General features: G+C 41.0%; 1 protein-coding gene across 1 annotated transcript in view; it reads left to right on the forward strand.

Annotated features, from left to right (window-relative positions):
- The window catches only part of Htt (huntingtin), a 144171-nt gene that overhangs the window by 84883 nt on the left and 43458 nt on the right, over positions 1 to 15830 (forward strand). Inside the window, exons 34-40 of the mRNA XM_034508291.2 lie at positions 4455 to 4510; positions 5374 to 5522; positions 9408 to 9544; positions 11361 to 11477; positions 12905 to 13027; positions 13323 to 13558; positions 14787 to 14929. Of these exons, the coding sequence (XP_034364182.1) occupies positions 4455 to 4510; positions 5374 to 5522; positions 9408 to 9544; positions 11361 to 11477; positions 12905 to 13027; positions 13323 to 13558; positions 14787 to 14929 (961 nt within the window). The remainder of the gene's footprint in view (positions 1 to 4454; positions 4511 to 5373; positions 5523 to 9407; positions 9545 to 11360; positions 11478 to 12904; positions 13028 to 13322; positions 13559 to 14786; positions 14930 to 15830) is intronic.

A 15830-nucleotide genomic window follows, 5' to 3' on the forward strand; every position in this document is an offset into this window, starting at 1 on the left:
CCAGTGGGGTTAGGCTTTAGAAATTTCTACATGTTTTCTACATCTGTATACCTACTCATAACTTTAAAATAAACTTTTTTTTTTAACTTGTAAGATATAATTTAAGATTTTTCTGGTGGGCCAGGTCATTTATGCAAAATTCGGACTTAAAAACAGGTGATCATTAGCCAAGCAGTGGTGGCACACACCTTTATTCTCAGCACTCTGGAGGCAGAGGCAGGCAGATCTCTGAGTTCAAGGCTAGCCTGGTCTAAAGAATGAGTTTCAAGATACCCAGGGCTACACAGAGAAATCCTGTCTCAATAAACTAAAAATAAATAAATAAAAGAGAGAAACAAGTGATCATTTTGATCAGAGAAGCTTCTTTTCCCAGTGGACAGTGGTCAAATAAGTGGTTGTTATATGCTCAGCTCTAAATGGGACATCAGTATCAGACCTCCTCTCCCCTCAGGGAGCACTGCAGAAGAAGGGGGTGGAAAAAAGTTAGAGCTAGAGGCTAGGAAGGAGTGCTGTGAAATGGGAAATGCTGTCTTCTGGCCATGACAGAGCTGTTGCAGTCACAAACTCACAGCAGTTGTCACCTGTACAAGATCAAACTACTCAACATCCCAGCATGGCTGGTGTTGGGGCTCAGGAGACACATCTCTACCTGAAAAGGGATTGGCAGCTGATGGCTGCTTGGGGAGGGGTCGTCATGTCATTTTTCTTTGCAGGGGAATAGCACATAATTGGACTCAATGGGTTATAAGAAAAATAACAACAAAATATCAAGATACCATTTATAGACTATACTTTGAAGCACTGACGTAATCAGCAGGCCCAGTCACTTTTATACCATTTTGGGGGATTTGTAACTTGGGTCCGAACCCCTTTCCTCAAACTCACCTTGCCTTCCTCTTGCAATTCCTATAGTCATAAAGTTCTGCTAGTCATGTTTGTAATACAAATTTGATTCCTAGGGAATTCTTATGTCCATGCCTTCTCTGAGAAGAAATTGTCTTTAGGTTGTTTAAAATTTATCATCATCTTTGTGCTCTGATCTTGGGCTATGCTTTCTGTGTGAGTCACAAGGATGTGCCAGTTGGGGAGACTCGTTGGCCTGCTTAGGCTCATGATCACATCATAACGCAAACATGTGTGTAGTTCAACTTCAGAAGCACACACAGTCCTACAGTCTGAAAGCACAAGTCCATTTAAGATTTCTCTATTGTAATGCCCTTGGATTTGTAAAATCAAAAAGCAATTTACATATTTCTAATATACTATGATGTAGAATATACATTCCCATTCCAAAAGGGAGGAATGGGGATATAGTGAGGAAATACTGGACCAAAGGAAGATTGAAACATAGCAAACTGTAAGACCTGAAGTTAACCTATAAGCCCCACCTACCCAAGGGCTAGGTAACTTCTTAGAATACTGGGAGTTGTAGTATTACAAATAACAAAGCCACATAGTTGGGGGGGGGGGGGATACGTATGGCCTTTGGGTTTGACCTTAAATAGCCCCTATAAAAAATGTGTCTCATGTCTCATCACTACTCAGCTGGAAATTTAAAGCTTGCTTCAAATTTGATTCAGATTTGTAGAACTGGTTTTCACTGGCTCAGAACTAGCACAAAGATCACAACTTGTAGCTCTGTGTTCTCTCTCTGTCCTTTAGTTGTTGAACACTTAGATGGCTCAGCCCCTTGATTGTGCTTTGCTGCTACAGCATTCATCTGTCTGAGGCTGCTGCTGCTCCCTGCATGGAGCTCTTCTACCCAGAGCTCAGGCTCTGACATCTGCAATACTTGGTGTCTCCGTCACAGTCCAGGCTTTAGCTTTCTGCTATGGCCTTTGCAAGAGGAATCTTGCAAAGATTCCTCTGCCACATGTTGCCTGGCCTTGGCAGCTCTCTGAAACCACAGAAGACTCTATGACCCTCTTACTATTGCATTTTTTGTGCCTCTAAAGCCAGTTCCACATGAAAAGTTCAAGTGTTGGCCAACAAACAGCTTGGTATGGACCTTCACCCCTTTGACCACACTACTAGCCACAGCTTTCTTAAGTTGAAGCAGTTGCTTCCTTAGACCCTTAGGCATTTTGGCTTCACAAATTGGAAACTTAGCTGGGTGGTGTGTTTCCCCCAGGGCCCCGTCCCCCTTGTTTCCCTGCAGATCTGGAAGCCTCTGGTTAGCAGCGTTATCTTTGCCAGCTACCCCGCTCGCTCAGCTCATACCTCTTAAACTTACTAGTGCTCCTTTTCTCTCCAAACCCTACATATTTTTTATCTCTTTTTCTACCTTAATTGTTCTTTTTCACTGTAGACCTGCATAAGTTATCAGTAATAACCAATCCACAGACTCAGTGTTATGCTGTCTTTGAAATTTCTTTCTCCAAAGAAATTCTTCTATTATTTTTTAATTATAGCCTCAGGCAAGTTCTCAGGACTTGGGCAAAAGGCTGCCAGATTCTTTGCCAAAATATCACAGGAATGGTTTCTAGCCCATTTGGTAATAGAGATTGTGTTTCTTTCTCAAACCTCAGGAGCCAGGCATTCTTAGCACTGTCTCCCAGGCTTCTGGAACTGCCCATTAAGCTCTGCTTAAAACACATAAAACTTAAGGTTTTTCACTTTCCTCCAGAAAACAGCATAGAAGGTCCTTGTAGCAAGTTGTGAATTACTTTTTATTGCCTTGATATAAGATACAAAAGCAAAAGAAACATATGGAAGAAAACTCATTTTGCCTTATGCTTCTAGAGAAATTAGAGTTCATGGGGACCAGAGACATGGCTCGCAGCTAAGAGTACTTGCTGCCTTTCTAGACCCAGATTTGATTTCTGGGGAATCTTATGGCTTCTGCAGGTACCACAGGCACATATTAGTTGGGCATACTTGCAGGCAAGACATTAACACATAAAATCCAAAATAAAAAGTCCATTGTGGCAGGAAGGCATGGCTGCAAAGCTGAAGCAGGAAGCAGAAAGCTCTCATTTCCATCCACAGACAGGAAGTAAAGAGAATGATCTGGAAGTAGGGTGAGGCTATATAAGTTTTCTAGTCCTGCACCCAGTGACATACTTTCTTCAGCCAGATTTTACCTCCTGAAAATTAAATAACCTTCCAAACAGCATTGCCAGCTGGCAACCATGTATTTAAGTACCAGAGCTTATGAAGGAAATTTCTTACTCAAACCACCACAGTGTGCTTCCTTCATTTCCATACCCTGACAACCTGGTCTGCAGCTGTGGGCCTGGACGGTAGAGGAAACCGGGTTGGGGTTGTGCTAGGAGGATAGTATTAAGGCCTTCAGAACACTGGTGGATGCATCTTAGGACACCTATAAGACCTACCTCTCTTTTTTACTTTCCTACTTCCTACTCACCAGTCGTAGAAATTGTAGTCTATATTTTGGCCATCTATCATAGACATAACAAAACAAGCAAACAAAAAAAACCTTGCCAGTACATATGTTAGGTAGACTTGACTTGGCTATCTTACCAGATTTCTCTACTCATTCCATTCTATCCAGGGTGTTTCCTTTAAAACAGAAAGCTAATCTTTTTCTCTTCGTGAGACTTTTTTTTTACCTGTTACTTAACATTGAAAAGGCTCACAATTTCCAGTTTCTTATGTGCTGAGCCCATGTATGTCCTTCACTTGGGCCTCTGAACCTCATACCACTAAGCTTTCTGACCCAACCACTGGTGGGTAGTCTGTTTTTCTTACCATGAGCACTCTAGCCTCCCGCTTGATTCAGTGACTTTCATTAGTGATGCCTTAGAGGTATAAATACAGAAAATGGGTATTAACTCAGTTTAAATACTATTTTACTAAGCACCTACTGAGTGTCTGTGCATGCCCAGATCCGCAAAGCAGTATAAACTATGTAGTTCGTATGTGGGAGCTTCTGTTGGGGTGATGAAATTCACAGCAAGTGGGAGTAAAGTAGACCTGCTTATCACTCCAACCAAGTACTGTCATTGGTTCCTAGAGTTGTCCTTTCCTCCTGGCTCCTATGTGTGTCACAGACAGTATCCAGGCACTGTGTGCTGTAGACTCCTGCTGTTGGCTCACCACTTTCTGGACACAGAGTCCTCCAGATGGGATTATGAATAATAGCTGATGGGTCCTGGAGTTTATTACTTATTTTCCCAGTGAGGACTCATCCCTATATTAGTGACTTTGTTTGTGAGACAGAGTCCTACCATGTAGCCCAGGCTGGCCTCAAACTTCGATCTGCCTGCATTAGTTTCGCTTGTGCTGGGATTCAGGCTTGACCAGTGTGTTCTTAAAGGCATGCCCGAAGGCATTACCTGACTTGAAAGCTTTGAAGATGTGAAGATGTGATTATAAACAAGCTAATCTGTGTAGGTGCTTGTGAATAGTTCACAGAGCAGTTCAAGCAATGATACCTGGCTTTTGCATTATAAGCCTGTGACTGATGGCAGCTTTTTTTCCCCCTGCATTAGGTGTTCATCGGGTTTGTGCTGAAACAGTTTGAGTACATTGAGGTGGGCCAGTTCAGGTACTGATGTTTGGTTACTTCAGTTGTTGTTCTTGTTATATATACACATGCAATCCTAGGTCCTTACAGTGACCGGTGCTTCAAGTGCTGCTGGTACCCAATGGAGTCTGATTTACATGTTTTCCACTTTCACTCCTCTGACCACTTGCTGAAAACCTTTCTCAAGACTTGCTTAGAAACAGTTATACATCTAATCATTAGTATGTTTTCATTTCACATTCAGAGTGTGTGATGATGGTAACATGTCACTAAGTGCCATCTTACCCAGTGGGTCCCTGTTCCCTAACTTTAAAGGAAGCAGTTTTAGGTCATGGTTTAGTAAAGGGAGTGATTGTGATCTTTAGTTGCATTATCTGTAGGGTTTTTTGTTTTTTTTTTTTTTGTTAGACATCAAAGCTTTAATAATCTTGCAGTATATATAACAGATTTGTAATTTTGAAAATTACAGTTCTTAACAAGTAGTTTGTAAAGCGCAGCAATGGAGAGTTTTGTGAGTGTCCTTGGAATCTAGAGACCCAGCTCTTGTTCTGATTATGTGACACCTTGAGTCTGTAGTTTCGACCAGGGAACATTTTTTCTTCGGTGTCTGAATTTTTTCAAGAGAGGAAAGGAAGAGCTAGAAAGATCTTACCTGCTGGCATCCGATGCTTATGGTGCAGCATCTCTATCCTAACCATCAGGCTCTCCCATGTGGCAGAGGCAGGAAGACCCAAGGTTCAGGTGGGATTAAATGAGCTTGCAGAGCCTCCTTTAACTTTGTACTTTCTCCTGAGGTTGACTCTTGACTTGTTTTATGCTGTGTATGCAGATTACATGTCTTAGTTTTTAAAAAGAAATGTCTAAATGGATGTCTTTGTTTCTAGGGAATCAGAGGCAATTATTCCAAATATATTTTTCTTCCTGGTATTACTGTCTTATGAGCGCTACCATTCAAAACAGATCATTGGAATTCCTAAAATCATCCAGCTGTGTGATGGCATCATGGCCAGTGGAAGGAAGGCTGTTACACATGGTAATGGGCTACATCTGTGCTTGTTGTCCTCAGTCTTACCTTCATTCACTTACTGCAAGTGCTGTGTGTGCATGTGTATGGGAGCTTGTGCATGCATGCACATAGGTTAAAGATGTTTAAGAAGAAAAAAGCACATTGCTTACTCATAAAATTTGTAAACTACTTGTAGAAACCATAAAAAATAGTGATATCATTAAAATATAGATGGATTCTCATAAATACCTCTATGAAGAAAAATTTTTGTTTTACCATTTTTATTTGCTTTTTTTTAAGAGTGGGCATAGGCTCAGATCTGGACCCTCACACGTGCCAAGCACTTTACTTCCAATCACACCCCTAGACTTACAACATTTTAAATCTAGCTTGTCACAATCAAATTTTGACTTTTGTGTTGTGTTTTGGTTTTTTTGTTTGTGTTTGTTTGTTTGTTTTTCAAGGCAGACTTTCAAGTGTATCTCTGGCTATCCTGGAACTAGCTTTATAGACCAGGCTATCCTAGAGCTCACAGAGATCCTCCTGCCTCTGCCTCCTGAGTGCTGGGATTAAAGATGTGCTTTACCCTGCCTAGCCTTTTTTTTCTTTTGAGACAAGTTCTGATATAACCCATGCTGACTTGAAATCACTGTGAAACCAAGGAAAACCTAGAACTCCTGACCCTCCTCCTACCTGCTGAGTGCTGGGATTATAGGCATGATTACCACTCCTGGTTTATAAAGCCCAGTGATTGAACCCAGGGCTTCGTGCATGCTACTCAAAACATTCTACAAGTGACCTGCATTTTTTACCTAAATTCTGATTTCATTTCTTTTTGGTTTGGTTTGGTTTGGTTTGGTTGAGACAGGCTTTTTCTATGTAACAGCCCTAGCTGTCCTGGAAATCACTTTGTAGACCAGGCTGGCCTCAAACTCAGAGAGGTCCATTTGCCTCTGCATCTGAGTCCTGGGATTAAAGCTGTGTATGCCACGAAACCCAGCTATAAATGCTGATTTCTTTTTCAGTAGTTTTGGCATTGTAGTTGAACATTTTCTTTGGGATTTTGTTTTGCCACATTATATTTTAGAAGAGAAGCTATTCAATGTTTAGTAAACTACATTTTGAATTCTGTGTCTATGTGTATTTTGTAACCATGCAACATATAAGTAAGAAGCTAATGAATTAGAACTATAGGGAAACTAAAGTTCTCTTTATACATTGGCTCTTAGAGTGGTTTTTTTGTTTGTTTGTTTGTTTTTTTTGGTTTTTTTTTGTTGTTGTTTTTTTTTTTTTTTTTTTTGTAGCCCTGGCTGTCCTGGAACTTGATTTGTAGACCAGTCTGACCTTGAACTCAGAGTGATCTGCCTGTCTCTGCCTCCTAAGTATGCCACCGTGGCCTGGCTGCACATTGGCTCTTTACCCCAGCACTTCCTGAGTTTACATCAGCACTGCCTGATTATTTTAGTGAAGATTAAATAAGACCCTAAGAAATGGTTAGTTACTCAGCTGTCCCCCTTTAGCCTGTAAAAGAAGGTGCAGTTTGTATTTTAGGAATGTTCAGTAGCTAAACATGATAGTGTATGCCTCTGTTAATGGCAGTCATGATGTGGAAACATGAGGACCATGAGACGTAGCTAGCTTGGGCTGCTGAGCCAGATCCTGTCTTGTACAGAAACAGCAGTGACCAAAAATACGTTGTGATTTTTTTTCTTTATATTTTTAACACTGGCTTTCTAGCCTTTCCCTGTTGGAGTCTCCTTGCTCCTTTCCCAGGAGTCTAGAGCAGTGTTTCTCAATCATCCTAGTGCTGCTGAGGCCACTTAATGCAGTTTTTCATGTTGTGATGACCACCCCCCAACCGTAAAATTATTTTTGTTGTTACTTCATAACTGTAATTTTACTACTGTTATGAATTGTAATATAAATATCTGATATACAGGGTATCTGACATGAGACCCCTGTGAAAGAGCCATTCAAGAACCGCCCCAAGGGAGGTCTTGACCCACAAGTTGAGAACCACTGTTGTAGAGCTTTGACCTTTGGTAGGGTTACATGCTAAGACCCTACAAGTGAGAATAGCAGAGGAACCCTACCTACTACATACATCTACAGGGGAACATAGACTGAGCAGGGGCACTGATGGGCTGCCAGTCAATCTTGATAAGTTAAACTGTCAGCTCTACTTCTGTTCATGCTTTATCAGAGCACAAATTGTGAAATGCTTAGCAATTGTTGGATGATTTAGTTAAAATTGCAAATGTCAAATACACTGACCTGAAGCAGGAGTGTTGGCTCACTGGTTAAAAGCACTGGCTGCTCTTCCAGAGGACCTGGTTCAGTTTCAAGCTCACACAAGGTAGCTCACATCTGCCCAGTTTTAGGGGATCAGATACCTTCTGACTTCTGAGGATACTACATACATGTAGTACACAGACATGCATGCAGGCAAAACACCCACACACATATAGATAATGAAGTAAAAATTAGGGGCTGGTGCTAATGAGATGACTCAGCGGTTAAGATCACTGACTGCTCTTCCAGAGGTCCTGAGTTCAGTTCCCAGCAACTACATGGTGGCTCACAACCAACTGTAATGGGATCTAATGCACTCTTCTGGTGTGTTTGAAGATAGCTACTGTGTATTCATATATATAAAATAAATAAATATTTTTTTAAAAAATAGGGGCCAGAGAGATGGCTCAGCAGTTAAGAGCACTGGCTGTTCTTGGGTTCAGTCCCAAACACCCAGATGGTGGCCCATAACCAACTATAACTTCAGTTCCAGGCGATCAGACACCTTTTTATGACTTCTGAGGGCACTGAATATATGTAATACATAGATATACATCAGGTAAAGCACCATGATCATAAAATAAAAATGTGGTGTGTGTGTGTGTGTGTGTGTGTGTGTGTGTAGCATAGACCTAAGTTTCCTGGACATATAGTGTCTTTGGGCTGAGAGTGGCAGTCAGCCAGTTTGCTTCATACTGGGATGCTTGATCATATGAAGGAAATTCAGCAAGCAAGTAAATACAAGTAGCACTGAGGGTCAGAATATGTATGTGTTCTTACCACAAAACACCAGGGAGGGAGGGAGGGAGGGAGACAGACAGAGACAGAGAGAGGAGACAGAGAACGAGAGAACACATGTGAGGATCAGAGTTTGTGGAGGAGAGTACCATTGAGGGTCAGAATGTGTGTTTGCACATATATGTGTATTCATATCACTAAGTATTTGTGAATATGTCACTGAGGATTAGGGTGTTTATTTGTGTTACCAAAAGTCAGAATATACGTATGTATGCCAGCAGAGATCTATGTGCTTCATGTCAGTTAAAGCCGTTTCTTTTATAGTTCTTTCCTATGCCATACTGTTAAACCAATTAATTTAGTTTGACTCCTATTTTGGACCAGGATGAATAAAACCTGAAGAAAAATCTTGATTTAATGAGTCAATTTTTAACTTAAAACAGTATAATAATGTAAGACTGTGACTTAAATGTATTCAGTAGCCATGATATTTCTTGTCTTTTAAAGTAAATCAAGTAGATTATGCATAGACTAGGGAGGTTGCTGTTTTGATCATTTGGAATGTTTTCTTATTTTCAAATTGACTTTGATTTCATCCACTTTTTGTCAGAAATGACGCTGCATTAGAAATAGAAACCATGAGTTTTTGTTGCTGTTAGAAGCCTATACAAGCTGTTAGTGTTGAGAGGAAGAACTGTGGCCTCCTACAGTAGCATGATCATGGTTTCAAATACACTTTAACAATCTTAATCAGCCTTTTCTGTATGCCAGTACCAGCAAAGGTTTCCTTCATTTTAAAAAATATTCTTTGGAGTCCTGATAGCTGCCTCTCATGAGTCATTTTCACATGTGGTCTTATTTGCTCACTCTTTATGCCTATAGCTATACCTGCACTGCAGCCCATCGTCCATGACCTCTTTGTCTTAAGAGGAGCAAATAAAGCTGATGCAGGGAAGGAGCTTGAAACCCAGAAGGAGGTGGTGGTCTCAATGCTGTTACGGCTCATTCAGTACCATCAGGTAAGAGGAAAGTATAGAGATAATTACATCACCAACGTGGAGAGACATGTCATAGCCATGTGTGTGTTGAACAGTCTCAGGAGCACTGGATTCTCTGGAGCATGCAGAAATGGCAGTGAGAGGAGAAAACGCACTAGGGTAAGAGCTGGCACAGCCCCAGAAGGCTAGCAGACATGTGGCTGACTGTTAGAATATCAGTCAAGATACTAAACATGACAGAGGCTATTTGTTCTCAAACATGGCTCAAGGATCAAGTAATTGACAGTATTAATCTAAGCCATTAACATTTTAAAAATAGTAAAAATGTCAAATCTGAAATAAGTAAATAACATATTTACCTCTATCTTGACAGAGTCATGTTCTTTGTTTTGTTTTGTTTTGTTTTTGTTGTTGTTATTGTTGTTGTTTTGAGACAGGATTTCTCTGTATAACAGAGTCCTAGTTTTCCTGGGCTTTACTTGTAGATCAGGCTAGCCGCAAACTCACAGAGATTTGCCTGCCTTTCCCTCCAGTACTGAGACTGAAGGCGTACACCACTGTGCCTGGCCAGTCATGTTGTTTTTATTTGTGCTCATTTCTAGTTTTGTGTCCCTTAAGCAGGAGCATGGATTTTTAATGCTTTGAGTCAGCCCATGTGTGGAAATAGAGTTTTTAACTTTTTTGTCCTTTTAAAACATGTACTTTTGTTTATTCCTCCCTTATTTTGTTAGTCCCTTTTAGTTGCCTGTTTCTGAAACTTCATAAAACCACAACTTCTTTCAAAGAAACAGAACTTTCTTTGTTTCATTTATGTTTTAATCAATCTTTATAATAGTTAATTAAATATCTAATGCTTAGTTAGGCCAAGGCATAAAGTAGTTTGAGAGTAAGCACGTGACTGTGCTAAGCACAGTGGGGCTGGCAGTGCCTTGGGCAGAGTTTACAACTTGTGTATGTTCAGCAGGGTCTCAGTATGCCCCATGAAGGTCCTCGAGTGCCCAGGAGATAAAGGGAGACAAGGGTCTTGTGTGGCATAGACACTGTACATGGACTTTGAAGCAAGGCAGCTCTGGGGATGGAGTAGTTGGGTTAGGCTTATATTGTATATTGTCCCTGAGGTGGTGTGCATCTTTTTGTTTTGGTTTGGTTTTGGTTTGGTTTTTTAAGACAAAAACAACAGTTTGGTTTTTGTGGGCTTCCTGGTCTATCGTAGCACAGAAGTGGATACAGGTTATGGTATGGCTATGCTCCACTAAAATGTTACCTACAAAATGGGCAATGGGCCAGATGTCTCTGTTACAAGCCTTTGCCAGGTCACAGGTTTATCTGTTTAGAATGACCAAAATGACCACCAGTAAATTCACACTCAGCTTTGTATGACTGTTGCGAGTAAGGCCCACTCAAAAATAAAATATCTTTGCAAAGAACACTGAGGTGGATTTAAAGTACATAGGAATATTAAATTGTCCCACAGAGTGTTTAGTTAAAGGTGTCTTTGAGTTCTCCTACAGATTAAAGTAAGCTTGATTTTTCACTTGATCTCTTCTTTATGAAATGTTAAAATACCATAGAAATAATACTCTTCATGAGTCTTCCTGAGCCCAGCACAGCTCACTCATCTCCTTGGAGGTTAATATGTCTCTTCTTGTGGCTTTTTGTTTGCTTCACATTCACATGTCACAGGGTGAAGATTGTGTGCTTTCCTCAGTCTTCCCTGGGGATTACATCTCTCTGAACATTAGAGTTACCCAGCTAAGCTGGGACCAGTGTGGGACATGGGAAAGTAGCAGGGCCCTGGTCCAGGAAGCATTCTGATCCTACCCAAACATTCCTGCAGGTGCTGGAGATGTTCATCCTTGTCCTGCAGCAGTGCCACAAGGAGAATGAGGACAAGTGGAAACGGCTGTCTCGGCAGGTTGCAGACATTATCCTGCCCATGTTAGCCAAGCAGCAGGTTTGTCCTCATGGTCCTAGTTTGCCATCAGGTAGTGTGATTTATTTCAGAATGGACTGAGATGCTTATGAAGGAAGGTTGGTTGTGATCATTATATCCTGACAGGTTCTTGCTTTGAAAGTTGTTCTTGGTGCTGGTTGTAGGGAAAGTGGCTTCTTTTATTCCTATTACCCTTTGAGGTTGAAATTGCCTTCTTACTGTACAAGTCAGGAAACAAAGGGTCAGAGAGGTTATTAAGGTTTTCCATCCTCACAGAGCTTGAGGGTGATAGGCCTGTAGTTGGTTGGTCCAGTTCTGACTTGAAAACTGAGTCTTTTCCTATTTTATTATTCTGACTCCTGTATTCTGGTAAGTCGGGTATTTTATTTAATCCTTAGCTTTCTTTATGTTTGTTTATTGTTTTTCTTATCACTTACAAAGTAACCTAGCAATTATTCATCATTTAGTCAGAATTTCTGTAATCAGATGACCTTACTAGTTAATTAAGAAAATGCAATAGTCTGGCTTTGTCGTATCTTGTGGAAACAGACAGCCCTGGATCCTGAACCATGTGGGCCTCAGAACACAGGAACTTGTGTGGCTCTCACCAAAGCACCATTACAACAGAAGATAGAGCACAGACAGAGCCTGGCTATAGACAGTCCTACCAGAAAGTCTGGGCAGCTGCCAGATGGATCTCTGACCATGGTTTGAGTGAAACTTCTATCAGATGACAAGGCACTCCTTTGAAATAGGTTCTGTAGAAAACACAAGGAGCACATGTTTCTTGGCATTTCATAAACACTTGCAGACATACTCTATTGGTAGTTACTGTCTTCATATGCTAGGCAGTATTGTGGGGACTGATAGGAAATATTTCTCTGAACAAAATGTATTTAAAAGCAATGCTCTCCCACCTTAAAATGAAGCTTTCATTGAGAAAGAACGTATATAATAAAACAGACAACAAAGAAATAAATACATTATTAAAGTGTATACAATATCAGAGGATAGCAGTTTTGATAACAGAGTAGTATCAGAATAGAGAATGCATTCATTGTTCTAACAATGACAAAAAGAGAAAGCCTTTTGTAGGAGGTGATATCTGAGTAAACATGAAAGAAGAAATGGGGTGATTCTAGCAGATACCTGCAAGAGAGTGCTCCAGGCAGAGCAGAGAGCAGAGCAAGTCCCTGAGATTGTAGCATGACGATTGGACACAAGAAGTTGGTCACAGGAAAAGGAAGGATGGAAGGGCAGGCATGGAGACCCAGCATTCTGAAGCTTTGCTAAGGTCACTGCTGAAAGTAAAATGCTTTTAACTTTTAGCTGAGAGGATATGATTGTGATGATGGGAATTGTGTGCCCCTGAGGTGCACTAATGACATGTGTGAAGCTGCCATTCCCATCGGATTGCATAGACATGTCCATGATGCTTAATTCCACAGATGCATATTGACTCTCATGAAGCTCTTGGAGTGTTAAATACCTTGTTTGAGATCTTGGCTCCCTCCTCACTACGTCCTGTGGACATGCTTTTACGGAGCATGTTCATCACTCCAAGCACAATGGTAAGTCACCGTACACTGTGGTTGCACTGAAGGATAGGTCCCAGCCCAGATCTGCCACAGCTGGTGAGGGAGAACTTAAGAATTTGCACTTTACCAAATCTCCAGCTGAGTCTGATTCTGCTTCTCTGGGACCATTCTTGGAACCAGTGCTGTAGCGACTTTCTGGTGAAGATGTAAATTGGGGTGATTTTCTTCCATAGAATTGACAACCAGGGAAAATTTAATCATATTTCCTTAGCATATGCATTGTGTATGAAAATGCATATGCATTTTCTTTCTTTTCTTTTCTTTTTAGGCATCTGTAAGCACTGTGCAGCTGTGGATATCTGGAATCCTGGCCATTCTTAGGGTTCTCATTTCCCAGTCAACTGAAGATATTGTTCTTTCTCGTATTCAGGAGCTCTCCTTCTCTCCATATTTAATCTCCTGTCCAGTAATTAACAGGTTAAGGGATGGAGGCAGTAATTTAACACTAGGAGAACGCAGTGAAGGGAAACAAATAAAGAATTTGCCAGAGGATACATTCTCAAGGTATGTTTTCTGTCGGAACCTGTAAACTGATCATGTCTTTTAGCTGGTCTCATGGTGTCACAGCACAGTAGCCAACAATAACTGCTGATCTTTTGTGGGTCTGAGCTCTTTCACCTAGCTCTTTAAAAAAATTGTTTCTTTTTATTAATTGTGTATGCGTGTTTTGCCTATGTGTAGGTATACTGAGGGTGTGTCTCACACCCATGGAGGCTAGAAGAAAACATTGAATCTTTGGAATTGCAGTTTCAGACAGTTGAGGCCGCAGTATGGGTTCTGGGAGCCGAACCCAGGTTCTCTACCAGAGCAGCAAGTTCTTTTGAACTCTGATTTTTATTGTTACATACCTCACCAATGGCCTTTTTTCCACATTTTTCCTAAAGTCTGTCTCATTCTAGCTCTGTCTTCGTGACAGACTTGACAAGAGTGGCTCACCATGATCAAAGAGGGGTGGCCTGCCCTACATGCAGTGTAAAGTAAGGGATGAATTGCCTGTAGAGTGATTAAAAGCCTAGGGTAGGCCACTGAAAAGCAGCCCTGTACTTATTTTTACCATGTGCTACTTGAAGAACCTTTCCTAGCCTAGCCAAGGTGAAGAGCATCTACCAGATTACCTGCAGGATTAACGCATGTGCTGCCTGCCACATGGTGTGGTAGTTAGTGCCTCAAGGACAGTGACAGGGGTGACTGCTTAGGCTCGTACTGCCTCTCCTAGATCCTTCACTAAGTTAGAGCTGTGCTGCAGATGTGCTCCTTAGGGCCTCACATATTTTCAGGGGTAACACCTGTAGTATCTTGTAAACAAACACATTGCCTTTGTGTTTGCATGTTCAACTGGCAGCCCATTGCTCTGTCTCTCATTAGGTTGAAGGAGTGGCTAAAACTGGTGTTATACTAACACCAGTTTCTATGGCAAATTATCATCTTATATTTATATAACATTCCTACAACTGATAAAGCTTAAAAAAAAAAAAAAACTTGTCATTTTGCCTTGATGGGCCTTTGAAAGTGGTATGATTACCATTTCACATTTAAAGATGGTGATATAGAGAGAAGCAGAGACTTAGTCTACAGTGGTGGTCTGAAACATTTCACTTTCACTTGGTTTAGTGTACTTTCCTTGTGTTTTCTTACTTTAGACAAACTAATAGACTTTATTTCACACTTGTGCTTAGCACAAGCTCACTGATACTGACCTAATATGCTGTTATGTACTTCCCTTTCTTGGAAGGTTTCTTCTACAGCTGGTTGGTATTCTTCTAGAAGACATTGTTACAAAACAGCTCAAAGTGGACATGAGTGAACAGCAGCATACATTCTACTGCCAAGAGCTAGGCACACTGCTCATGTGTCTGATCCACATATTCAAATCTGGTAAGTGAATCCAATTAGACTTCATAGTATTTTCTGTTCCCTGTCTCCAGTAGTGCCCTCTCCCCATAGGAGCTGTTCTCCATACTCCTTGTGCCATGGGAGAACATGTTGATGTAGGAGTGAATCTGATACCATATGGTCCAACAATTACCCTGATAGGCAGATACCTGAAAGAGTGGGGAGCAGAGTGTTTGGAAGATGGCTGTATACTAGTCTTCATATTAGCATTCATTATATACCTAAGAAGAAGCAACTCTGACATCTGTTGGTCAGCTGGTTGATAAGCCAAATATGGTATACATATTGTTACGTACATACATAAACATATGATATACATACTTTATACATAGGGTATAGAGTCAACTGTGTCTATGTTTGGGATATTTTTCAGCCTTAAAAAATAACTCTGTCCGGGCGGTGGTGGCGCACGCCTTTAATCCCAGCACTTGGGAGGCAGAGGCAGGCGGATTTCTGAGTTCGAGGCCAGCCTGGTCTACAGAGTGAGTTCCAGAACAGCCAGGGCTACACAGAGAAACCCTGTCTCGAAAAACCAATAAATAAATAAATAAATAAATAAATAAATAAATAAATAAATAAATAAATAATTCTGACGTAAGGAACAACATGGGGTGTTGCAGACATAGCTTAGCAGTTGGAATATTTGCTATTCTTGCAGAAGCCTGACCCACCTTTGCTTCCCAGTGAAGAGGCTCACAATCACCTGTAACTCCAGTTCCAGGGATCTGATGCCCCCCTCTTCTAGACTCTACCAGCACCAGATATGTTACTGTACTGGGTTGAGACAAAAAGACAGACACTATTTCATTTATGTGAGATCCTCAGAGTACTCCTAATCTAGAGACAGAAACCAATATGGTAGTTGCCAGTGGCTTAGGAGAGG

The sequence above is a fragment of the Arvicanthis niloticus genome, chromosome 7 (assembly GCF_011762505.2).
Source record: "Arvicanthis niloticus isolate mArvNil1 chromosome 7, mArvNil1.pat.X, whole genome shotgun sequence".
Taxonomy (NCBI): domain Eukaryota; kingdom Metazoa; phylum Chordata; class Mammalia; order Rodentia; family Muridae; genus Arvicanthis; species Arvicanthis niloticus.